Consider the following 25,829-nt stretch of genomic DNA (forward strand, 5'->3'; position numbering starts at 1 on the left):
CAGTAGTGAGATTTTTCAAAGTAGCCACCCTTTGCCTTGATAACAGCTTTGCACACGCTTGGCATTGTCTCAACCAGCTTCACCTGGAATGCTTTCCCAGTCTTGAAGGAGTTCCCACATATGCTGAGCACTTGTTGGCCGCTTTTCCTTCACTCTGCGGTCCAACTCATCCTAAACCATCTCAATTGGGTTAAGGTCAGGTGATTGTGGAGGCCAGGTCATCTGATGCAGCACTCCATCACTCTCCTTCTTGGTCAAATAGCTCTTACACAGCCTAGAGGTGTGTTGGGTCATTGTCCTGTTGAAAAACAAATGATAGTCCCACGAAGCGCAAACCAGATGGGATGTCGTATCGCTGCAGAATGCTGTGGTAGCCATGCTGGTTAAGTGTGCCTTGAATTCTAAATCACTGACAGTGTCACCAGCAAAGCACCCCCACACCTCCTCCTTCATGCTTCACGGTGGGAACTACACATGCGGACCAAAGGACAGATTTCCACCGGTCTAATGTCCTTTGCTCATGTTTCTTGGCCCAAGCAAGTCTCTTCTTCTTATTGGTGTCCTTTAGTAGTAGTTTCTTGGCAGCAATTAGACCATGAAGGCCTGATTCACGCAGTCTCCTCTGAACAGTTGATGTTGAGATGTGTCTGTTACTTGAACTCTGTGAAGCATTTATTTGGACTGCAATTTCTGAGGCTGGTAACTCTATTGAACTTATCCTCTGCAGCAGAGGTAACTCTGGGTCTTCCTTTCCTGTGGCGTTCCTCATGAGAGACAGTTTCATCATAGTGCTTGAAGCATCATAGTGCTTCATCATAGTGCACTTGAAGAAACTTTAAAAGTTCTTGAAATGTTCCGTATTGACTGACTTTCATGTCTTAAAGTAATGATGGACTGTCATTTCTCTTCGCTAATTTGAGCTGTTCTTGCCATAATATGGACTTGGTCATTTACCAAATAGGGCTATCTTCTGTATACCCCCCTACCTTGTCACAACACAACTGATTGGCTCAAACGGATTAAGAAGGAAAGAAATTCCACAAATGAATTTAAAAGTTTATGTTCAGGCTGTATCACATCCGGCCGTGATTGGGAGTCCCATAGGGCGGCACACAATTGGTCCAGCGTCGTCCGGGTTTGGTCGTCATTGTAACTAAGAATTTGTTCATAATCGACTTGCCTAGTTAAATAAAGGTTAAATATATTTTTAAACACTAGTTAATTTAAATGCATTCCAGGTGACTACCTCGTGAAGCTGGTTGAGAGAAAGAGCGTGCAAAGCTGTCATCAAGGCAAAGGGTGGCTATTTGAAGAATCTCAAATATAAAATGTATTCTGATTTGTTTAACACTTTTACTACATGATTCCATGTGTTATTTCATAGTTTTGATGTCTTCATTATTATTCTAAAATGTAGAAAATAGTCAAAATAAAAACCCTGAAAGGAGTAGGTGTGTTATATTTGTTAATCCATTTTTAAAGTAAGCCTTTTAATCAATCACCAACCTACTCTTTTTGTAGTATTCCCCTGTTGTTAATCCAGGTGTTTCACATTGTGACATAACAGGTAGCTGAAGGCTACTGTACTGACACTCCTTGTTATGTGAATGCATGGTCCCAAAATCTAGGTGTCCTGAAGTCTCTGCCAGGAGTTCTGGACTTCTATGGCACAGGAGGTAGTGTGCATGGTGGATGCATCGAAAACATTAAGGTCACTGGCTCGAGGTTTTCCTGGCTGCATTGGTTTTAGTCAGATAGGCCTGAACACTGGTGCTGATAATTCTATAGTCACGACTTTGACTGGGCAAGGAACAAACTGTGTCATATTAGGTAGAGATCAAGGAATGGACGACAGCTGTAAAGTCTCATTATGTCAACACCACATCCCTTTTGCCTTTCTAACAGTCCTTGGGAGAATCTCAATTGCAACTCCTCGCCTCCTCAAAAACCATTGGAGGAGAAGGACATCTGGCTTTCTCGTCCAATGACTTTAGAGGAGGCGGTGAGGAGAAAGGAAGCGAGGTGTACGCAATTGAGAATCTCCCCTTGACATTCCTCCTGCGGGTGAGAATGAGCTAGAATAAACAGTGCCTGCTGAGAGAATAGATGCCAGATATTGTTGCTTCAAAAGCAGATCTCGTGTCAGTTTTCACCTACTGAAGGAGGATAGGGCTGGGGTAAAGTTGGCTGACTGTGGATCAGTGGCTGGAAGCCTACTGTGGCAGACCGGATCTTCCCTTCAGAGCGTCTGCTCAAAGTGGGGTTTATAAGCTGTGTTGTAAAGCTTGTCTGTTCGGTTTGTTAGATTAACTTTGTACTTGTCAAAGGGGGCAAAAGAAAGGTTACTCAATAATATATAGTAATTTCCTCTCCCTTGACTCCTCCCCTTTATCCATGCCAATCTAAAAAAAACAAAAAAAGACAGGTGAAAGAAGAAAAAAATTGTAGGTTCCTCCTTACATACAGGGCATAATAATTCAAAAGACCATTTATTTGTCCTTTTCTTAAAGTATAATTTTACAGTGTGTTGTGTTTGTAGAGTGCTCCAAGGCAGATGGGGGGGTAACAACCATCCATGCATGTTTCACAAAAAAAATAAAAACTTTGAATAATTCTAAACAAAATAAGAAGGCAGATCTGATCCTGAAATAACACTTTACACAAATAAAATGCCAAAAGAAACCAAAAAAACTATCTGTAAGACCTTGCAGTCTAAAAAGATAATGGAAGAAGTGAGAGGAGAGATGACCTGTAGTGCTTTAGGGCAGGGCCTGGAAGGATGACATCAGTCCATACAGCATTCTAACCACACCCCCTCATTAGGTTCTAATCTAGAACCATCCACAGTCTTGTCTCAGGAGGTTCCTGGGTTGCTCCTTTTTCTCCCCAGTATGCTTTTTGTTTGGGGGAGGGGGGGACCGGTTCCCTCCTCACTTTGCTCTTCCACAGCTTGTCTGTATAGGCCACAGTTTTAGCAGACATTTTGTTTCTAATCCATTGCAGTTTCAACCCAGTCCTTTGGGGCAATACAATTTACTGTTGGCAAATACACTCAACGAGATATTGTTTCGTCACTGTCACGTTGTATGTCTTGATGATTTTTTGTTGTTGTTGTTGTTGCGTGCATTAGGTATTTACAATGTACCATAGATGAAACATGAAGCCGCTACAATGTAAAGATTGCATTTTCCACGTATTCTTGGTAGTGGGCACACTGCTGTACAAACAAAAACAACAACTTCGAAGTGTGAACTGGAGCTCCGGAATTCAAAATCACACCATGGCCAAAACTACTGTTAGCAAAAACAGTTCGGTGCAGTTAATAAAGTACTTAAAAAAATAAAAATAAAAAAAAAGAATTGGACCAAAAAGTTCCTCTTCAATTACTTTCTACTTCCTTTCAAATCAGCAAAAACATCAAGGAAATTCTAATAAAATAGCCTACGATTCTTCATATCAAGGACTTCTTTTTTTGCAGGGATTTTGCTCATTTCAGACAATTCTCCCAGTAAAACAAAAAAGAATTTACAACAAACCACACATTCATGTTACCAACTGAAACACAGCCATCTACTTTCGTTGCAGATAGAATCCTAAAAGAACAATCAGAAACGCTGGGCGAGTCAGTTAGCTTGTTTACCAGCAGTTACTGTAGATCATGACCCTGCTTTAGAATGCTTCATCTGTCATTCTCAACAGGCAGACATTTGTAAGACTGTAGCTGTGTTCAAGTAGGACGAAAAGTGGAAGGGAAAAAAGTAAGAAAACCAAGAAGCAGAGTTCTTTTCACTTCAAGTGAGCAGAGATTTAACAAGCCTTCACCCACCCTGCCATTGTCAACTGGTGCACACAGGGTGATACTGGTTTTAATTCTTTATTCAACATGTCCTCACTGCGAGAGATACGTTTGAAACCTACTATAGTATAGTGGTGGAACAGATGACCGCATCAACCAAGACCCGGTCAGCCAATGAAAGGCCAAACCTCACCTCCATGCATTGACTACAAAGCAGAGAAAATGAGAGAAACGCTCATTCTTTTCCCCATTTGATTTGACATTGGTCTTCCTTTTCAGTTTTGAAGTCACATACTAGCGGCCAATCCAGGACAGCCTTGCTGCATCATTGCTGTAGGTTGGGAGGGAGGTCGAGGGAAGGAAGGTTTAAACGATTCCAAAACATTAACATACTATGTACCCCTTCCCGTCACCATTTTGTTTCACTTCCTGTACACACATCATTGTCTTTCATCTCAAAGTCTCTCAAAAACACTGTACACACAACCCTGCAGACGGGTGTTTTTTTCCTCTGTCAGCAGTGACGTGTCTCTATGGGGCAGAGAGAAAGAGAAGGTCGAGACTCTTCCCGCTCAAAGTTCTAGAAATCATAGAAATCCAATTCTACGATAGAAACAGAGACACTTGAAAAGCTTAATTGGCCCGATCCAGAGGGCAGGAGTCAAGGATCAGAGGTGACAAAGAGGACACTGTTACTCCTGGAGAAAAGAGAGCGCTCCGGCCTGGGTCTAGTCTTAAATCGACTGTTTGATCAACCAATCAATGAACTGGATGTCTTGAAGGTATTGAGTGATATTAGTGTGCAAAGAGATTTGGTGAGGTGAGTTGCAGGTTAAGGGGGTTGGTTGCCCTCGTGTCATGTTGTTACTCTTTTGCCGTCTGGACAGCGGGCGGGGGTGCCACGGGCCCCACCTCCTCTGTGGTGCTCTCCCAGCTCTCCTGTGCTCTCTGTGGGGGCCGCTGGGGCGTGTTCATGTGTTGGGCAGCCGGACCCGTATAGGGCTGGGCATGGGGGTGGTTGTTCTGCTGCAGAGAGACATGGAAACAGGGAGAAAAACGTGTCAGCATTCAATATGAGCATTGTGTAAATTCTGGAGCAGTGCCATACAGTGTGTGTTACCTGCTGAAACTGTGTGGCAGGAGCAGGGTTATGGGGGTACAGCGCTGTGTCCTCGGGAGGGGAGGAGTCATGATCTTCTGTTGCCTCCTGATCATCTGGCTCCTGAAAGAAATACAGACAATGGAATCAGCCAAGGAGAGCTCTGTTACATTACCACACACACACACCGAAAAAACATGCAAACACCCTTCCCACGTGCACACACCTTCCGTACCTCCTCGGGGCAAAGTTCGCAGGCCTTGGCCAGGGTCATGCGTGCGGAATGCGAGCGCTCCAGGAAGTACCCGTTGGAGGTCTCGTTGCTCTGGACGGGTGGAGACCAGTTGTTGTAGGTGTACTGGGGGTTCCCTGTGTAGGGCCTCCTCTCCAGCTCGTCCCCCAGCCACTCCACCGCCCACGTCCACTTACGCTTCAGGTCCCCGTTACTCTGGGAGCACAACAGAGAGAGAGACAGTTCTAATGTTAACACAGTTCTATTCCTGATACACACCATTCAAGATATCCAGACACAAACATACTGTACATATCTGAAACACCATTGTAAAATGACTGATCTGGTAGGCAGAGAGAGGTGACTACCATATCGTATCTAGTCTACTACTGTCATGTTTACCTGTAGTATCTGGTAGGCCACAGTACAGTTGCTGAACAGGGCCACCATGCACTTGATACACTGGTAGGCCCGTTTCTGGTAGTGGTTCTTAGAGCGCTGAATGGTGTCAAACAGGCCGTCCCTGTCGTCTGGTATACCCTTCAGCACGTTGTGGATCCTGTGGGTCTGCCAGGAGTCCTCTATCAGCAGTATCTGCAGCAGCAGGTCCAGGTAAGGCCTCAGCTCGTATGTGTAAGAGTACGCTACCTAGGGGTCGAGACAGGTAGACGGGTGAGGGAAACGAAAACGCTGTGCGAGAGTGAGAGTCATCAGTGTTAACCCCTTACCTGCCAGAGCAGCTCAGACAGCACGGTAGAGGAGAACTGGGGGTTTTCCCAGCAGCTGAAGCGCAGCAGCTTGACCGTCTCCTCAGAGTTGCTGCAGTCCTCGATGATCTTCTTCACGTAGCTGGTCCTAACGAAGAGGATCTCTGACACCAGCTGTTGCAGGGGCATGATGGGGGTGGTCAGGTTGGCGTCTCCGTACGGGTTGGCCAGGGCCGGGTTACCTAGAGGACAGTGAGATACATTTATATCTATTCGCTTTATTCTAAGAATGCAAATAAGAGTAAAGAAACAGGAGAGAGAGAGAGAGAATGACAGACACTGAACCCAAGAGAGAGAATGGAACCATTAGAGAACGAATGAAACAGAGAGAGAAGGAGAGAGAAAGAAAGGAGAGCAGAAGAGACAGCAACCACAAGGCGGTGACAGAGAGTGAAACATACCATTGATGGAGGACTGCATGCGTGTGGAGACGTCACAGCAGCGCAGTAGCTGGGAGACCACAGCGTAGAGCTTGGTCAGTTCTGCATACTGGTACTTTATGGGAGGGCCAGGCCCCTCGTCTAGAGCCACCAGCATGAAGGTAGCAGGGACACTCAGCTTCAACAACTGGGTCTTCTCTGCCAGACCTGGGGAGAGAGGGAGGGAGGAAGAGCAACCATGTTTTATTCCAGCAAGAAAGAAACCAACAGCGTTTCTCCTGCACACGCACGTCGTCTTACCCAGGTTGGCGTACATGACGAAGAGGTTGAAGTACTGCTGCAGGTGTCGGCCGTGCTCTGACACCTCTCTCCTGAGCAGGTTCAACACAGCCCTCAACAGGTGATCACTCAGACTCAGGTTATCACAGCCCTGATGCAGGAGGTCAAAGGTTACAGGTCTTTTTTTATTTTTATTTACCCATGCACCTCCCCGTCAGACAAATATATTTAAAACATTTTTGCAGCTTTTCTGCTACATATATGTACATACATTTAGCATCCATGGGACTTTTATATAAAGCAGTCACATAACAATACATTACCAACCATAAACTCTTTAATCCCGCCCCTCAGCCACTCTCAGCCCACCCCACCTATCACCATAGACCATCCTCATTTGGTTTTAATATGCCATATATTTTTGAATTGTGCTGTGATGTTTTACATAATTTTTTAACCTTTCTAAAACGTATAGTATCCACAGATTGTGAGCTAAAGATGAAAACCTTTCCTACGAGTATTATATTATTTAGTGACTACGGCTTTCCAAATCGCCCAACACTGCTATTTGTAAGGTTCATTCTAATTGCACGTTATGATTTTTTAACCATTCCTTGAACCTGTGACCAGAAACAAGCTACATTGGGGCAATACCAGAATAAATTATCTATTGACTCTGTCTCTTCGCAGCAAAATCTACAGAGCTGAGATTGTTGTATGCCCCATATATATAGCATTCTGTTGGTGGCAAGAATTTTATATAATTTAAATTGAAAAACCGTAAGTGTTGAATCAAGTGTCGTTTTTTGTACCATGGAATCGGTACATCAAAAATCTCTTTCCATTTATTTACATCCTGTATGGCGCAGCTGTCAACATTTTTGTCCTCAAATGAAACTGGTATATTTTTCTATTTATGCCAGTTCCTTTCAGTCAATTTGTATCTTTAATATATGGCATGCAAACAAGTTCCCTACCTTCTCCCTTTTCCACTCGCCTCCTCCATTTTTGTGGTAGTGCTGCAATCAGTTGGTTGTAAATTTGGATTGAGCAGATATTCTCATATATTTTCGATAGCCGCATATGTGACATAACTCTTCCAATTCGAATCATAATATCATTAATAAATATAATACAATTTTGAAACATTTTTTCCATAAATAATGTTTTTAAATAATCAGTATATTTGAGTTTAACCATAACATTTGTTCTATCTTTTCTCCAGGATAAAGCTGAAATTGTAACCAGCTTTGTATGCCTTGTTTAACAAAGGGCAATACTTTAAACAAAATTTCATTTTCAATTCATAAAAAAAAAAAGAGAATTTGTAATCTGAATAAAGGCAAAAAGTCAATTTTTTAACAAAGGATGAGCCTTAATCAACTGGAGAACCATTTTGGGTTTAAGTATAACTTATACATAAGTGAAGCTTTTACTGAGAGGTTTAAAGCGTTAATATTTAATCATTTTAGCCCCCAAAAGTGATATTCATTATATAAATAGGTACGTTTCATTTTGTCTGGCTTAGCATTCCAAATAAAATTAAATATTTTTTTGCTCATATGATTTTTAAAAACGAGTCATCTGGAGTAGGCAGTGCCATTAGTAAGTAAGTAAACCGTGATAGGACCAAAGAGTTAATCAATGTGATTTTTCCATAAATAGACAAGTATTTACCTCTACGTGGTTGCAGAATCTTATCTATTTTTGCTAACTTTCTATTGAAATTGATTGTGGTAAGTCCATTTATATTTTTTCAGATGTGAATACCAAGTATGGTCATTAGTATTACATCACACCACACACCTTCTCTACTCTTTCCCTCCATCTCTCACTCCCCCTTTATCTCCCTCCCTCCCCCCTTTTCTCCCTCCGTACCTGTGTGGACCCCTCAGGGGAGCTGGCGGGGGCGGGGCATGGCCCGTCCGCCAGGGAGAAGTGGGCGATGAAGACGATGAGTTTGGCGAAGGCCCCCCGGACCTCGGCACTGGGACACTCCAGCAGGTACTCAGAGAAGCGCGTGGGGTACGCAAACAGAACATTGTGGGCAAACCAGCAGCGGACGTTCTTACTGTGGCGTAGCAGGATGCACAGGGCGTCATACCTGAGAGAGAGGGAGAGAAGGTGGGGGAGGAGAGTAGACCGAAAGAGGGAAAAAGAGAGAGACGAGGGAAAGAGAGTTACAAGGCTGTCATGCAATATAAAGAAGCACATATTTTCTCCCTCTCACAGACAACCCACTCACCAGTCACCAGCGGGCCCCCGGACTACTTTCTTGGTGTGGAACCCGGTGCTGAAGAGGAACCTAGCTGCTAGCTGGATGCTGATCATGGCTATCTCCTCTGCCTCTGGCAGCAGGTGGTCCTGACCTGGGGGAGGGTTGAGGTAGACGCTGTTGCAGGTCAGCAGCTTCTTGACGAACTGGAAGTACTCCAAGCTGTACTGCATGCGGCTGTGCATGAACTGGACGTTCTGCTTCCTCACACTGCATTCAATGGCCCCCGGCATCGTCACCTGGGAGAGGAGGGGGAATTCATTAGTACGGTTATGAGCATTACATCATTATACACAGACTCATTCACACCCACAGGTTCTCGCCTCTGCACTTTATCACACACAGAGTCCTGATCCCCACCTGTCGTGGTGTAGTGGGAGACACAGTCAGCTCTGAGATGCACCTGGCCAACTCTCCGTCTGCCTCCACTGCGGCCCCTCCCCCTGCCGCATCCATCCTCTCATAGAACAGGATGTAGGCATTCCACCATCTCTTCTGCCTCCTGTAGGACATCTTCTTCATCATGTGGTCAAACACCTCTCCCATGTACTCCCCCCCGAAGCACTGGCTCTTCATCTCCTCGTCGTCGTCCATCTTGCACTCCGTCACGTCACCGTCGTCAAACTTGTACCAGCGCTCCTTCTGCCCGCTGTTGGCGCTACCGCCGGCACCGCCGTCTCGCTGGCTGATATAGGAGTAGTAGTGGCCGCCGCTGGCCTGGCCCGAATGCACCAGCACCCCCACCAGGCGGTACTTAGAACTGCAGCCTGGTGGGTCGGGTTCCGATGGTTCATTCTGCATGATCATCTGAGAGGGAAAGGAGGAGGGAGTAGAGACAATGTTTGGACTAATGATGAATCGACTAATGATGAGTTTCCTTGCCAATGCTGCTTCTGTTTACTCTTTCGGGCTTCAGGCCATGGTTTCTGTTTAGAACTTTGTGAAACATTTATAGAGCTCTAATACACAAATCAAATTTGATATAGAAGTCATCTACCTGGCTCTCCGGGTTTCCGTCGTCTCCCTCCAGCTTGGCCACCCCGGCCACAGTGTAGGGCTCCATGTCCAGCTCCCTGGGGAACTCAAAGTAGTCGTTGAACTTGATGGCACACTCCCTCTCCCAGTCGTAGTCAAACCTCTTCAGCTGGATGGCCAGCACTGGAGGAAGCTTCTTTATCAGCAGACGCTTCACCGTGTCCACCTGTAGTGGATAAAACAAACAGTAAGAAATGTCATCCTAAAGTATCTATCCATACCGACACTGCTATTTTGCAATGGAATGAAAACAAAGGACTGAGTAGTCAACAGGAATGATGAAGGACAGGAGAAGAGACCTTCTTGTTGCACTTCTCACAGTGGTATGCGTTGGCTCCCTCCAGCAGGTCTCCTTTGACATACTGCTCCATAGAGTCCAGCAGGTTCTGGTGGTTCCTGATGTCCACGTTCAACGTGGTGAATGACTCCTCACACTCATACCTGGGAGCAAGATGGTGGAACAGTTTCCCTTATTATATTTCATGCCTGTGATAGTTCAGTTACCCTATGTGGTGCCATTTTGTGTCACTAACCACGTTTCTATCCACATTTCTGAGATTAGTCATACCGTATATATATATATACACACACACATAAAAATGTAAAAAATTATCACGACAGCTAGTTTCAGTACAATTTTATAAATGGCGACAGATGATTTGTTCGCTCAACGTGGTGGGATCTTTGTTAAAAATGGATTATGCGAGAAATGGCGGTGGAAATGCTTTTATGCGCAAAGATTTCTATAATAATCCATCATACGGAAGTAAACTTGGAGTCATGCGATGACACGGTGTGGGTCCTCCCACTACGGTTCAGGAAACCATGCAGTTTATTAGGCTAGAGATTAAAGGTGATGAGCTGGACGCTCCTTTCCAATAAATAACATGGGTCTTATTCTGGTGACATGATGATCAATACATGACCGCTGTTTGACAAATAAATAAAACGTTCTCTCTCTTATCCAGAATAATGTCATCATGTAGACTAGCCTACCCACACTGACTCAGAGCTCTCAGCTAGAGCGCACATGTCAAGACCAGAGTAGGCACATTGTCTACTTAACACAACAGTATTTGTGACAAAACTATCAGTAGTTTAAAAAGCGATGGAAACATATTGAACTTTAGATTTGTATTCGATACATGACAAGTTATGCGAAAAAGTACATTGTGTGCGCACTACGTCATCACACACTGATTTTATCCAAAACAAGTCCATTTGGTAGAAATACACCACTGGTGGGAAAATGCACATATTTTCTTTATGCGGGTTTTAGAATATTCGCATTAAAAAAATCTGGAGGATGAGTGGTCGTTCATTTGGTTCCTCCAGTGTTAGTAAATGGATGAAAATCACTCACCTGTGTGGGCAGTCACGGCAGATTTTCTGGTCGGCAAAGGAGCCTCCAAGCACCTTGCTGAGCATGGAGGGGTGGCCCATGGCCTTCAGAGCCTCGTCCAGACTGTCCACTAAAGAGTTGAAGAACTCCAGGGCATCATGCTGCTCTCGCAGATTCACCGGCTCACCCCATAACCTACAGGAGAGAGATCGATAGAGATAGCTCTTAGTCTCCCAAGACTGTTTGTGTTAAAATTAGTTTAAAAATAAACAGCTTGTAATTTGTATTTAACTACATTCCTTGACATTTCATTGTTTTACCTCAGCCTGCTATCGCTAGCTCACCTGAACTGTTTCCAGAAGCCTCGGGGTACGTAGTACTGCAGTCGGGAGGAGGCCAGGTGACCAAAGATGACCTGTAGGTGGCGTAGCACCCCGATGTTGTACTCCTTCCTGTCCTCCGACTTACTCAGCGAGGGCTTGTCGTCAAACTGGTGTTGGTAGGCGAACACCTCGTCCCGCGCCGTTCCGTCGGCATTAGTCTGAGGAGGGAAAGTAACAATCCCCCGGACGGATTATTTAAGTTCAAAATGTACATCTTGGTTCCTCTACACAACATCCGTAAACACTCGGTAATATGAGGGATTTCATTTCCCTAGTCCCTTAGCTCTATACCAAGGGATGGGGCTGCCATAAAAAGCATCTCAGATTGTAGCTTTAAGCAAGTCATTTTGCAATTATTCAATTTGAAGAGTGAATACAGTTTCGATTGATTCCCAGTCAGTCCAGTCACCTCGTTCTCCTGCTTCTCGTCCCCGGACAGTTCGTCGTCCACGTCGGTGCCGGTGCCCTCCACGGCCAGGACGCCGTTACGGATGGGCGGGATCATGTAGAGCTGCTGGATGACAGAGTTCATGTAGCAGGTGGCCCCCGCGTTCTTCAGCCCCACAAAGCCTTTGGTGGGCCGCGGCCCCACTGGGGGGAGGTATTCCCACTCTGTCAGAGCCTCACAACCTGAGAGACAGGGAGGTGTTCAACGTTTATCCATTCCACATATATGACCAACACAACAATAAATATCAGAAAAACATTTATAATTCATTGAGGAGAGGTACAATTTACCAGTATAGATAGAGGAATATGTGAGAAAAATAATAATTAGGAATTTCAGATTAAGTGACTATATAGTTGGTGTACCTAGGTAGTACATATCTATGAGTGTATAGTTGGTGTACCTAGGTAGTACATATCAGTGAGTGTATAGTTGGTGTACCTAGGTAGTACATATCAGTGAGTGTATAGTTGGTGTAACTAGGTAGTACATGTCAGTGAGTGTATAGTTGGTGTACCTAGGTAGTACATGTCAGTGAGTGTATAGTTGGTGTACCTAGGTAGTACATGTCAGTGAGTGTATAGTTGGTGTACCTAGGTAGTACATGTCAGTGAGTGTATAGTTGGTGTACCTAGGTAGTACATGTCAGTGAGTGTATAGTTGGTGTACCTAGGTAGTACATGTCAGTGAGTGTATAGTTGGTGTACCTAGGTAGTACATATCTATGAGTGTATAGTTGGTGTACCTAGGTAGTACATATCAGTGAGTGTATCAACGATCTGCTTGAGGTTCCGGACACAGCCGACCGGCAGAGCCACCAGCAACTCGAAGCCGGCATTGATGGAGGCGGGGCTGCTACAGACAGGGATGGCCTGCTCCGTAGGGAACTCCCCACTCTTCATGTACTGCAGGTACACGTTAGACGCCGGGAAGATGAAGTCATCTATCAACTCCTGGAGAAAGAGTGGGGTGAATTAGCAGAATGGACATTCCCATTCAAATCATCATCCTATGGTGGTTTGTCCTGTGACTATATTGAGGGGACTATTTGGCAAACATACTGGATTTCATAAACATCATAATGACCCACCTTTATGAGGTTGGCCCCGCCCTTCTCACAGCCAATGTAGTACTTCTTCTCTGGTGTCTGGAAGGCCAGCAGCTCCTTGGTGACCCCCAGGTGACCTTCTAGAATGGTCTCCTCCACCCCCGTCTCTCCTGTCCGCTTCACCTCATCCTAATGGTAAAAACACCAAACTGCCATTTAGCGGTAATATTTATGAGAGATATGAAAGCCCATATTAGGTCTTCTCTACAACTACACCATATTAAAGTGCATTTCATTTTATAACAATGAAAAGACTTCTCTAGTCCAATACCCTGATCTTCTTGAGCCAGTCGATCTCGTTGTTGAGCAGCGCCTCAGCGTTGGGCAGGTTGATGTTGCTGTTGTAGGCGTAGTTCAGCAGGTGCCTCAGCAGCGTAAAGTAGTCCCCTGCGTGCTTCGCCCTCTCCTTTGCCGTGCTCTGGAGGAGAGAGGAAGGATACGTGTTACAACAACAAAGGGTCCCAATGGAGTGGGGTGAAGAGTTTCAGTGTGTTACATTTCCTCCTCTAATGATGAATGCTGGGATTGAAAGATGGTAAACTGATCCTAGGTCTGTCCTTCAGGGCAACTTCTACCCAGAGCTGAAGAATGACTATTGTGTCAGTAAGGGAGAGCGAAGAGATGGGAGATGGAAGGATACTCACCCCTAAGACGGTGAAGAGGAGAGTGATGAAGAAGAGGAGGGGTCTGTGTCCCATACAGCACCTAGTGGCCATGAGGAAGAACTGCTCCTGAGCCATCTGACGAACTGACCTGGGGACAGACAGGAAGATGACAACAGGTTCATTTCGCTGTCAAAAGGTGCTTTTGACGTCGTCTGATGACAGTTTTATATTGGCTTGTTTTTGTGAGATTAAGTTCGAACACCAAGAGGCGGTTTCCCAGACACAGATTAAGCCTAGTCCTATACTAAACTCAATGGAGAATCCATTGAAAATGCTTTTCAGTCCAGGATTAGTCTGTGTCCGGGAAATGCCCTGAATGAACGGATCCACAACACAGACATAGATTAACAGCCAGATGCAGACATACTTGCTGTGGCAGTGCAGTAGCAGGTCTATGATGTAAGTCTGCCAGGCCTTCTCCTTACTGAGCGTGTCCAGAGCGGTGGGCAGCAGGGCAAAACACAGGGTCATGATCTCCAGCGCCTCACAGCACACCATCTCATCCTCCCCGTCCGGCTCCTTACCCGCGTTCGTCTGTAGAGGTGAACACACACCGCTGTGAGTTTTTAGAAGACACAGAAACTCTCCATACAAACCCCGAGAACTCTGCAATACACACCTAAAAAACCAAGCACACACCATCTTAGTTTAAAAAGGGTTTTACCTTCTCATAGATCTGACTGATCTCTTCATTAGAGCTGAAGACCAGCTGTACCGTGCCACAGCCTGAAGCCCACACAATCTTCTGCACCGCCCGGATCACACAGAGGTCTGGGATGTACTTGGATGCTTGGAAGAAGTTCTGGGAGTTCGGGGGCAGAGACTGCCAAAACATTGAGCAGACGTTTACGGTCTTACTCTTTTTGACTAGCCGTTGTTACCTGGTTGAACGCATGTGTAAGCAGCCGTCTCACCTCGTCAGAGATCTGTTGGGCCAGTCGTATGGCCACGTTGCGGAGCATGCACTCAGAGGCGGGGTTGGGGATATTCTGTAGAGCACTCTGGAGGACCAGGGCCTGGTCGTGGGTCGCCTGGTTGATCTGGAGAGGAACAAAAACAGAAGACTGTGGATTAAGAACACCAGTCATATTCAAGCTCATTCAAATGCACAGTGAAGGTATGTTTGGGGTGATCATGGTCTGTCCATTCGGGGTCTGGTTAACAAGGGTCCTGCTACTCTCATTGTTCTGCACTCATCTAAGCTGTAGTAATACAAGGTTTTCCCCGTATTTACAGAGGTAATATAACGGCAATACAATAGCGTTATTTACCGGTGATGCGGGGCTGGTCCCCTCCACTACGGGCTGGCAGGCCTCGGCCACAGCTTTGACGTGTCCGAACCCCACGGCGGTCAGCAGCAGCTTGGCGATCTTCAGGGCATTGAGGTACGCCCCCCGTCGCGTCTCCATGTCGGCCGACGGCAGGAAGTTGTTCCTGGTGAGCATGCTCAGTACGAGCGGGAGGCCGCCGCTCTTCAGGAAGTTGTACTGGAAGTCGCTGGCGTCCTCGCCGAGGGTGCCGCTGGCCGGCATCAGCAACGCATACACCACCTGGGGAATCAATCCAATCAATCGTGGCAGGAGGATGTGAAGAGCGTAAGGGGTAATGAATCGATCACGTAAACCAACACACAGTGGTGTGTGTTACCAACCTCAGTGAGGTAGAGGACTTGTGAGGGCGAGGGGCCAAAGAAGCGGGAGTCCAGTGTGGGGCTCAGGCTGTTCTCTCCCAGCTTGGCATGATCCAGACAGATAGCACGCAGGTTCTCCACGGTACTGTTGTCTACACATAGCTCAACCAGAACATTAGTCAGGACAAATCATTTCAAACCACAGTAAGAGAGAGAGAGACGCAGAGGAAGGATGAGAGATGCTGTTTCGGAGCCACAGAAGGACAGCAAGCTATAATGAGAAAGAGAGCGTGAGAGAGAAAGACAGTGTACCTGGAGGCATAAGCTTCATGAGGAGCCTGGCTCCGTCTCGCAGCAGAGGCATGTTGAGGGTACAGCCCAGGTCTGCGACCTGCCACAGGAACGAGATGTAGCGCAGGTGGAGAGACATGATCTACAGAGAGGAAGACGTTACTCAGGAGAAGACGACACATTTTACATTTCTCACGTGAGGAAAGGTGTGTGTGTGTGTGTGACTTACCACTCCAGGCAGGCAGCCCTCCACCTCTGGGTTGGGCCCTTCGCTGAAGTGGTTGCCGTGGTTACTGGGCGAGCCGGTGGAGGAGTCCGAGGAGCTGTCAGGACTGGAGGGCACGGTGGCACTCACCTGGGTCAGCTTGGCTGTGATCAACTACACACACACACACAAAATATACCGATTTGAACCAAACGCTAACAGATACACTGTGCTTTCATCATCTAATCCTAGTAGATTAGTGATTCCAGGAGGGAGTAAAATTGTATTTAAACACATCGGAACTAAGGCCCAATTCAAAACCAGTGTATGGGCCATTGATTACGAAATGACTAGCTCACTGCTTTATCCTTGAGGTTGAGCTGTCCAATCAACTTCCTGTCATCCGCCGGGTCGACGACCTCCCCGCCAATGAAGAGCTCTATCTTGGTGTGCGTGGCGTTGGCCTTGATGCGTGTGAGGATGCCGCGGCGCACCGAGCCGATGGTGTCATTGGTGTGAGACCAGATGTCCAGGTCATCCACCTGACGACCCTGGTTAGGGAAACGCACAATCAACGTGATGTGCTTCCCCCGGAACGCCCTGAGAGAGAGAAAGGAAGAGAGGGATTGGTCAGTCAAAATGTTGGCGCTGAGACTCTGACAAACTAAGTTGGACCTCGCTTTCACAAGTGTGTGTTGGTGTGAGTCCGTGTGTGAGCGTGCGCCTCTCTCCTACCTGGACATGGGCAGTATGGACCTCTCCTCGTGGTAGTCGCTGTCACACTCGTTGATGTACTCCTTGAGCACAGTGAGCACGCGAACCATGCGAATGGCCTCCTGCCGGGCACAGTTGATGCTGTCCTTGTCCCCGTCCAGGACACACAGCGTGTCGTACGACGCCTTCAGACGGTCAAAACACAACTGGATGAAGTCCTCGTGGATCTCCACCTGGTTGACCTGCAGCTTGGGCCCCAGGTTGGTGTAGATCTCCTTCAGCAGGTCGATGGCTCGGCTGGCGATGTCATCAGTACCCTGGATCACCACCTGGTAGAACAACGCAAAGCTGTTTTGTGCACTCTCCCCCTCTAGGATTAATCCAGGAACCAGATTGTTGTCTATAAAAGCTTATAACAGCGATAAGAGGAGTTTTAACTCAAATGCCTCCCAAGGTAGTCCAGTCCTTTGAACTCCAGGTTTTACAGTATGTTCAGAAAGCTTTATAACATTGATAAGCTTTTTAACACTCACCCTCCAGAGGTAGTCCAGTCCTATGAGTTCCAGGTCATCCATCATGTAGGCCCTGCGTTTGGCCACCAGTTTGCCCTCGCGGCAGTTGACGGCCTTGAAGAACCTCTCGAAGCACTTCATGCCGTTCTCCGTGAGCAGGGACGGGTCCAGCTGCAGAACATTGTTCTCAAAGAAGTCCTTGTTGATGTCCGGGTCCAGGTCTGGCTCATCTCCCATTAGCTTAGAGTACCTAGAGTTGGAAAAGACAGTATGAAGACATTATAAAGGCTCATACTTGCTTGTAACAAATTATAAAGTATGATCCCAGCAGGCTTTAAGTGAAGTGCTACCAATAACATTTGAGTTGAACTAACCTGGAATAATTAAAAAGGGAAATCATATTTAATATACATCAAAGACTGGTCGAAACAAATGTGAACGTACCATTTGAAGCACGCCTCCCGGTCACACAGGAAGACAGCGCTCTCAGCCAGACACCTCCAGATCTGCTTGGCCTGAGGAGCACATAGCCACAACTGTCCGTCCTTCAACAGGAACCTGGAGAACAAGATGGTTCAAAGCAGTTAGACACTAACAGAGGACTCAGAATGCCACTTTCATTCCCACAGACTGAGAAATGTCTTGCTGCCCAGAAAAGCAGTCAAGGTTCATTGATTTCATCCCGAGATGCCTGGAGGCAGCCGCCTGCCTTACCTCAGGAAGTTGAGCCTCTCCTGGACCTCCTGAACATGACTATAGCGACTTCCCACTCTGACCGTCTGAGGGTCAAAGTCTGCATGTTCAGCTTTGGAGAACGGTCTCATGGTCTCCATGTAGGCAGACAGGTTCTCAGCCACGAGAGTGACCAGGGCATGGTTGTGCTGCAGCTGGTTGATCAGGTCATGACGATAGAACACATGAGGACTCCTCTGGGTCTGACTGTATGGGGAGGAGAGAGGGAGAGGAAAGGGAAGGAGAGAAATGTAATATTTCATCACAAGCTTTGACTCAACGGGAAAAAGAGATGAGACGAGAGCGAGAGAGAAAGGGAGAGAGATAGGGAGGTGGAGAGTCTTTCGTTACCTGAGGTTCTGAGGAGCTTCCCCAAACAGGCTGCAGATCTCTCTGATCTGCTTCAGGGCTGGTATGACCCACTTGTCGTTGGTGCGCAGCTCCTCGATGAAGCGGTCTATCCACTGGATCTTCTGGGTGTCTCTGTCCTGTTGGAACACACAGAAGCACAGAGCAGGTTCCTAGTCATTAGGGACCATTGTAGCAAAACATTTTGCAACAGAAAACAAGAGATTCTCATTTGACAAGTTCAGGTAGAACATCCCAGTTTCAGTTTGTTTTCTTCCGTTTGGTACCTAATGAATAGAACCCAGTAGCAGTAACTGTAGTTTTACCTGAGAGCAGCTGTAGTCCAGTATCTTGATGTGTGCACTGAGGGCCTGGTCCATGATGTCCACGGGGACGTCGTCACTGTGAGCCAGGTTCCACAGCAGGTTGAGCACCTTGTGGGCCATCACTCCATCCTTATCGTCCTCCGCCAGACGACGGATCAGCTCCAGCAGCTTCTCACGCTGCTTCTTACTCGCATTCGTCCAACTCTCCTTGAAGCAATCAAAGAGATGGTCGAGCTGCTCTGGAGAGAAGTCCCAGGCCAGTTTGGCCAGAAGGTCATGGACGTTCTTCACTATAGCTTCGTGCTTACCAGCCTGACATAGAAACAGACACAGAAGACACTTCGGCATTGTTCTAAAAACAACCCCTTCCCCTACTCATTCCTTTTTATAAAGGAAATGGTCTCTCTTGTAAAATATATATTTTTCACAAATGAGAATAACCTGTATAGGTTCAATGAACAGGAAGTACATTAAAATTCAAGATGGAGCCATCCCCATATTGCTGAGACCCATTTTCCCATGACACGTTTAATTCAGTACCTGCGCTGCCCAGATGTTGTCCAGGTCCTGCATGGTGAGGGCTTTCTCCTTGATGACGAAGCGGAGTATCTTCTCTAGTTTCTCTACGTACTGAGGCTGGTGGAGGCTGTCCCTCAGCACGATGGACAGGATGTGGTTCTGCTGGATCCACTCCTGAGAGAAAGGGAGAGAAAGTCAAACGTCAGGCATAGCAGCAGTTGTAAATGAGAACTTGTTCTCAACTTGCCTACCTGGTTAAATAAAGGTGAAATAAATAAAAAGACATTTGCATTCCTGTGGAGAAATTCCATGTCCAATTCCACTGACAGGAATTGAACTGGAATTGACTATTAAACTCTGATGAGCAATTTAAAAGCTTTATGCAAATCCAGTCCATTATCATTCATAAGGAGTAACTGTGGTGACTCACCGCCATGCGTTCTGCCGTCAGCCACTCCTCCTCCTCGGGGTTGCCATGCCGATGCGTGTAGTAGGACACGCTGGAGATGACCTTGTTGACCTCATTCAGAGCGTTCATCTTGCCGTTGAACGAGGAAATCTGCAATAACCTGGGGACCAATCAACAAATTAAAAGCATAACCATCTTATCGAAAAGGAAAATTCCACCCAAAACCTATCTTTTGGTATTTATTTCATTAGTCCATTGTTGACATAGTCCCAAAATGTTTTGCATGTCAGAAATATACCAGCTGTACTTTGAAAGTTATACATCTTGAAAAATGTTTTGCATGTCAGCAATCAAGTTTGGGACTGTGTCAACAAGGGACTAATGAAAGAAATACCAAAGCGTAGTTTTTGGGTGGAGTTTTCCCTTAATAATAAAACAGCAGTTGACTGGCCAAAACACTCATCATACGTGGTGCTCAAACCCCAATGTGAAAATGTTAATTCTATACAATAACAACCTAAAAAGAAAAGAACTGAAGGAATCTCACCTTAGGATCATTTTCAACCTAAATATCTCCAAGTTCTTGACGGTCTCCTCCTGACCGGGCACCCTGGAGGACAGGTTCTTCAGGGACTTGATGATCATGGACAGGGCATCGTTCTTGGCCTCGTTCTTGGCCTCCTTCTTCAGCTCCTCGTCCGTCAGGTTCTCCAGGAACTGAGGAACCATCTCGATCACTGGCAGGAAGTACTTCTTCACTGTGTGCAAGGTCAGGAACTCGTAGCACTGGCCGAACGGCCTGGAGGGAAGACATACACGGGTTAGGACACGCACACGTCCCTTACATTGGTCCATCTGCATTAACATACTTGATGAGGGCAGCGATGATCTGTACGTTGAGTGCCTGTCCGCTCATGAAGCGGTCGTGTAGAGTCTGAAACCCGTTCAGCGTGCCAAACTTATTAATCAGGTCCACCAACCAGCCCTGAGAGAGAGAGATAGAGAACAATGAATGACCAATCACTGACGACAGCTTTATTCATGTTGAAAACTTGGATGTACTGTATCAAGCGAGGAATCCTGAGTGAGCGAGGGTGAGTTGGGGCCTACCTTGGGTGAGCGAGGGTCGGGTGAGCGGGCGAAGAGCTCGTCATCGGCCAGCGTGGCCCCGGCGGGGATGGTCTCAGAGGGCCGCGTGCCGTTGTAGATGTGGAACTTGCAGTGGGGGTTGGTGGCTGTGGCCAGTAGCTCCAGTAAGGGGAACCAGTCCTGAGGGAGCTTGGTCACACACAGCTCCACCAGCCGGTGTGTGTTGGTGATGATACACCTCTGTGGAGGGAAGGACAATCAGCTGTAGTTCAAACAGGAAGTGTTAGTGTGCGCACACACACACACACACACACACACACACACACACACACACACACACGAGGCCCTTACATGGATCTCAAACTTCCACCCGCTGACAGCCTCGTCTGTGAGGATCTTAGTGAAGGAGATGGTCAGGCCGTCCCTGAAAAACCTCTGGCACGCCTCACACTTCACATCAAGCCCTGCAGAAAGAGGCAACGATTAAAGGCAGAAAACAAAGAGAGATCAATATAAGACAAATGAAAAACATGTTGTCCTATATGGATGTATATTGTATATGATGATGGACACACCTTTTTTACATAAGTCTATAGCAGCTTCAAGTAAAACTTCTAATTCCCCCTTTGGCAGGACTGGGACTACCCATCGGGGCCTGTTGATCATGTCGTCCAGCTTGGCCAGGTCAGTGTGAGGGAAGGCAGGCTCCTCCTCCTCCTCCAGAGCAGGGGCAGAGTCTCCTTGGCCCTGCTCCTCCTCCGCCGCCAGTGGGCTCACAGGAGACGGCTCTGTGGACGACGGGTTGGGGGAAACCATCTGCAACGCGCACACACATTAATACCAAACATACTACAGACGCTGATTAAAAGAGATGAACGCTAGTCGGGAACACACACAGTGGGGAAGGTAGGTAATTAGCCTTGGAACTTCACAGGAAGCCCAAAGTCAAACAAACAATTCATAGAGCATGAGGGACTAAATTCATTTAAAAAAACATCAGATTATAAATAAAGCTTATTCAATTATGTGACAGTAATTAGACTTACATCAGTGATCCTGTCCACAGCTCAGAAACACTTAAATTACAAAGAGCTTCTCTCATTGGAGAGCAGCCAGCTGTGGCCTCGACATGACTCATGCCGTTTCATACTAAAGATGAACTCCTACTACTGTCCTATGCTCCTCATGGGGCGATGGGCCTAAGTAAGTAAGTACTATAGCATATGGCATTGCAGATCGCACCATATTAGTCAGTGAACTTCACGCAGACATACAGTTGATATGCGGGTAACCTTGTTCACTGATAATTGGGGAACTATCCACAGAGACACACGTCACCCCCTCACTCACCTGGGCCTGTGTGGGTGGGGGCTGGCTCTGAGAATCAGCGGGTGCCTGGCCCTGGCTATCATTGCCCCCCACGGGGGAGCCACGGGTGGTGACCGTCATGATTGACACGGGGCAGATCTTGGCAGTCTTGTCCGCTTTAGGAGGCCCTGGCCTGGGGGGGAATTACTGCCTGCGCCTGGGTAGGGAAGGAGAACCAGAGGCCGGCTGAGAGGGAACGCTCCGGCTGCTGAGGCTCAGGGAGGGTTGCAGAGACCATCGCAGAACCTGTGGGGCAGAGACGGGGGAGAGAGATTTAGAATGGTTGATGTCCCATTTTCCACATGCATTTTGTACTGAGGCATGTGCATTTCAGCTAATCTGTGTACAATCTAGTGAACATCACATGGTCAACTTCAGACCACTGTTGAGGTGTAAAGATAGCTGAGAAACAACACAGGTGCATCCAAAGGCCATGATTCCACAGTATGTTTGCAAGACAGGAGTCTTCAACTAAGCAAGACCAATTCAAATGACTCTCGCTCTGCCACTATCTGGGTCTAGACATTAAAATGCTAATACGCATGCTTGACAACGGGGTGGAATTATTACATACAGACACACACACACTCTAGCCCCAAGACAGACAGACAGACAGACAGACAGACAGACAGACAGACAGAACCCACCCCCACGCCCCCCCCCCCCCATCATCTCTCCTATTTCCAGTTTAGCTGCAGACAGCACAGGACTATCAACCATACGCCACACTGTCCTATTAATAGTCTCTGTCGAACTGGTTCAGAGATATCTAGACTGTGCAAGACAGTATACAGCTACTGACAAACTGTTGATTGGTCACACAGAGCATGACCCTACCCTAACCCTACCCCAACAAACTGCAGCTCCTAGGTTACTCACGTCAGCAAGACATGCATGGGATATTGAGGTTTCAAGATATCACCTGTCTATATTAGCCAAGCCTAATACAATAACTAAACAAGAACAAGCCATTGTGCGCTTACTGACAAACAATGTATTCTTAATAATTGCCCAAAATGATTAATAATAGCATATTGGATTGAAATCAGGCCATCTATGCTTGGCTGTCAGTGCCACTGACATAAAGTTGTGGTAGTCCAACAACGTGTCCCAGTACTGTAACAGTGTTTCCCAACTCCCATCCTCCAGTACCACACATTTTTGTTGGAGCCCCAGACAAGCACATCTGATTCAACTTGTCAACTAATCATCAAGCCCTCAATAAGTTGAATCAGGGGTTTTTGTCCAGGGCTACAAGATAAATGTGTGATGTTGGGGGGTACTGGAGGACTGGAGTTGGGAAACACTGCACTATAACATAAGTGAGTCTGTGTAGAATATTGACCTTACACAACAGCAGAGTGCCAAAGCAAAACATCTTAAATCAGTATGAGTCAGGATGGAAGAGATAGCCTAACAACAGGTTTAGGGCCTGAGGCTCCTTCAATCCACTCAAGTGCCTATGAGGTAACATTAAGATTAGGGGCTAGGGTTTCTGGGTAGGAAAGGTCTGTGTGTCTAGCTGTGAGACACTGGAAGTCTTGAGACACATTAAGACAGTCTCCAGCGTTACGATCCTCTGGGCTCAGTTTACAGGTTTATTATTGGCGGTCTTCAGTTTCCCGTCTTCAGATGTATCTGCTTCCATCTAATGGAAGAGGTTAGAATTAGGGAAGGGGAATCTGATCCTAGATCTGCGGTTTGGGCCGACTTCTACCTCAAGCATCATCAGGCAAGCAGGCAGGAGTAGCCTACAGCTGACAGCTACAGTGTGAATGGAAGTTAACAAGCCAATCAGAATCAATGACCCAAGGAGCAAGAATGGTTGAGGAACCAATCAGATGAAAAGAAACCTTGAGTCTTGAGAAAGCACCTGACCGGGCCATAAACCAGGGTTTCTCCAACCCTCTCCTCAGCACCCAGGACGTTCCACATTTGTGTTCTAACCATAAACTGGCACACCGGATTTAATTAGTCAAAGGCTTGATGATTAGTTGAATAACTTAATCAGTGGTGCAAGTTTAGGGTTAAAACTAAAATGTGAAAACTTCTGGGGGGGGGGGTTGAGAAACACTGCTGAAAATATAGTAATTCCAGCTGGCACAGCTGCCATGGCAGTGTGTATACACAGCTAGTATGCGACAAGTATTCAGGTCATCATGGTCAAGGCTTTGTTCTGCTGACTGGAACAAAACTTGAAGTGAGCATAGCTAGGTCAAGACTGAGGAAACACAGAACTTTCAGGTGGAATGAAGTCATTTGTATCCGGAAATGCACAGAGTAAGCATATTACCAGGCCTAAAAATCGGCAACAATGACTTATATTTACAATGCCTTGCTTGCAAATAACTTCAATCTAATCTTTGTCAATAGATCCAATGCCAGCCCCCACCTTGGCTAGTCTCAAAAACCGACACTATGCAGAGGCAACTAGGGTCGGGTTTTCAAGACTACCCTTGGCTACACCTTCAGTTTCGGGAGACAGTCTGATGCAGACAGACATGTCAAGACATTCGGACATTTCTTGTGACAGCCGTTGGTTTACAAGGAGCTTGGCACAAAGGAAAACATTATGCAACGACAAATGACAAGGTTGCTTGCATGATGTGTGTGAATAAAAATGTACATGGTCCTCGGCTTGCTAATCATTCTTGTCACGATCCGCTATCCTCACCAGAACCTCTTTCTGTGAGGACACGTCATTGAGTAACATTGTGCAGCTAACTAATTAAATCAAGTTATTTGGGTAATGGAGTATAAGGAAAACTTGATTTAGTTACAGCAAACAACTCAATCTCAATAAGTGTCACTGTATGATGTATTCTAGATATGTGAGACCGCTAACTAGCCAGCATCAGCCAACAACTATCTAACGTAGCTAACTACACTTGCTATATTGCGTAGCATTAGCCAAATATTTCAAACAATGCGCAAATAACCAGCCTGCAAACACTGCCTGGAAACGGTTAATTAATGTGAAAAATAACTTATTTATTACAACAGGAGTCTGGACGATAACTAACGCATAACGTTAGACAAGGCCCGTAACGTTAGCTAGCTACTGACAAGCATTGTAAGGGCCTTCTCCTTACTCAACATCGGTAGTAGCGCTAACGTGCTAGCTGGTTAACGTTAGCTAATGGCGCTGCCTCCACCGCCGCCGGGGCCACAACTATCAACGGTCTGTGTGCATTGGTAGGTTGTTGATCAAACACCAGCCCATATCTGTCAACACCACTAGTCCAAGAAGTTAGCCAACATCTTGTCTGGTTGAGACTGACCTTGAACTAGTTATGTGGAAACCGTTATATTTCAAAATCCAAACAATTAACAGGTTGGTATGGGAAACGTCAGCCATTTTGCCACAGACAAAAATAATAGCTAACTTAACTAGCCAACGTTACATACAGAAACAAACCGGCATTTCAGCATTCATTCTGTCGATGTCAGGCACCTTGCTTGCTATTACTCTCTCCTCTTTATCCAATGAAAAGCATATGTGTAACGTTACACCTTGTAGCTAGACAGCTATAACGTTTCATTGTTAATGATTACTCAGAAATGTTATATAGCTATACTAGCCAGTTAGCACCATTGTTGCTAGCTACCCAATGTTACTTACCCCAAAATTTGATGCAACTTCCTTGAGTTGACTTATCCTGTCTATAAATCTTTCTATTCTGGGTTTCGCTAAGTGTTAACGTGTGTTACATAATATTTTCATGCATGCATCCAGATCTGCTAATATGATCTCTCTTCCTTGCTTATTTTTTTTGTCTGCACTTGGGTGTTTTTCCTGCGTCACCATCAACCCCCCCTGGACTGTAGTCTAGCACAGTTTTTCCAGCCAGTCCGTGGTAAGGCGCAGCTGACGGAG

At 46.3% G+C, this 25,829-nt stretch overlaps 1 protein-coding gene and 1 long non-coding RNA gene across 3 annotated transcripts; one reads left to right on the forward strand and one right to left on the reverse strand.

The window, feature by feature from the left end:
- Window positions 1–2,463: 2,463 nt before the first annotated feature.
- LOC115179695 (probable ubiquitin carboxyl-terminal hydrolase FAF-X) lies at window positions 2,464–25,829 on the reverse strand. Of its 2 annotated transcripts, none has more exons than XM_029741379.1 (42): window positions 25,575–25,829; window positions 21,935–22,198; window positions 21,160–21,400; window positions 20,936–21,048; window positions 20,606–20,824; window positions 20,365–20,480; window positions 20,043–20,294; window positions 19,517–19,655; window positions 19,108–19,260; window positions 18,568–18,879; window positions 18,245–18,381; window positions 17,876–18,100; window positions 17,606–17,719; window positions 17,183–17,411; window positions 16,671–16,978; window positions 16,295–16,535; window positions 15,960–16,109; window positions 15,752–15,872; window positions 15,461–15,591; window positions 15,081–15,359; window positions 14,724–14,849; window positions 14,474–14,632; window positions 14,177–14,343; window positions 13,789–13,897; window positions 13,416–13,562; window positions 13,127–13,273; window positions 12,782–12,989; window positions 11,998–12,218; window positions 11,550–11,746; window positions 11,227–11,400; window positions 10,163–10,304; window positions 9,826–10,029; window positions 9,189–9,635; window positions 8,799–9,067; window positions 8,432–8,657; window positions 6,575–6,704; window positions 6,296–6,481; window positions 5,856–6,076; window positions 5,530–5,775; window positions 5,131–5,343; window positions 4,917–5,018; window positions 2,464–4,822 (listed from the first exon to the last, which is right to left on the reverse strand). In XM_029741379.1, exons 2-42 carry the CDS (start codon window positions 22,031–22,033, stop codon window positions 4,661–4,663), a joined length of 7,782 nt encoding a protein of 2,593 aa, XP_029597239.1. In that variant the 5' UTR covers window positions 22,034–22,198; window positions 25,575–25,829; the 3' UTR covers window positions 2,464–4,660. The 2 variants fall into 2 exon arrangements, with proteins under 2 accessions (XP_029597239.1, XP_029597238.1); XM_029741378.1 differs by having other exon boundaries at window positions 5,122–5,343.
- On the forward strand, window positions 24,050–24,584 carry LOC115179697 (uncharacterized). The gene is made up of 2 exons (XR_003872984.1): window positions 24,050–24,232; window positions 24,326–24,584. It is a non-coding gene; the product is annotated as an uncharacterized LOC115179697 (long non-coding RNA).

This window comes from Salmo trutta, chromosome 39 (assembly GCF_901001165.1).
Source record: "Salmo trutta chromosome 39, fSalTru1.1, whole genome shotgun sequence".
Taxonomy (NCBI): domain Eukaryota; kingdom Metazoa; phylum Chordata; class Actinopteri; order Salmoniformes; family Salmonidae; genus Salmo; species Salmo trutta.

What these genes read in the sequence shown, in the direction of transcription:
- LOC115179695 (XM_029741378.1), bottom strand. Translation starts at nt 22,033, where the DNA reads ATGACGGTCACCACCCGTGGCTCCCCCGTGGGGGGCAATGATAGCCAG. An exon ending in GAGAGGCTCAACTTCCTGAG is followed by an intron (nt 17,720 to 17,875) that starts GTAAGGCAGGCG and finishes CTTGTTCTCCAG; the next exon opens with GTTCCTGTTGAAGGACGGAC. An exon ending in CACTGATATGTACTACCTAG is followed by an intron (nt 12,219 to 12,781) that starts GTACACCAACTA and finishes CCTGTCTCTCAG; the next exon opens with GTTGTGAGGCTCTGACAGAG.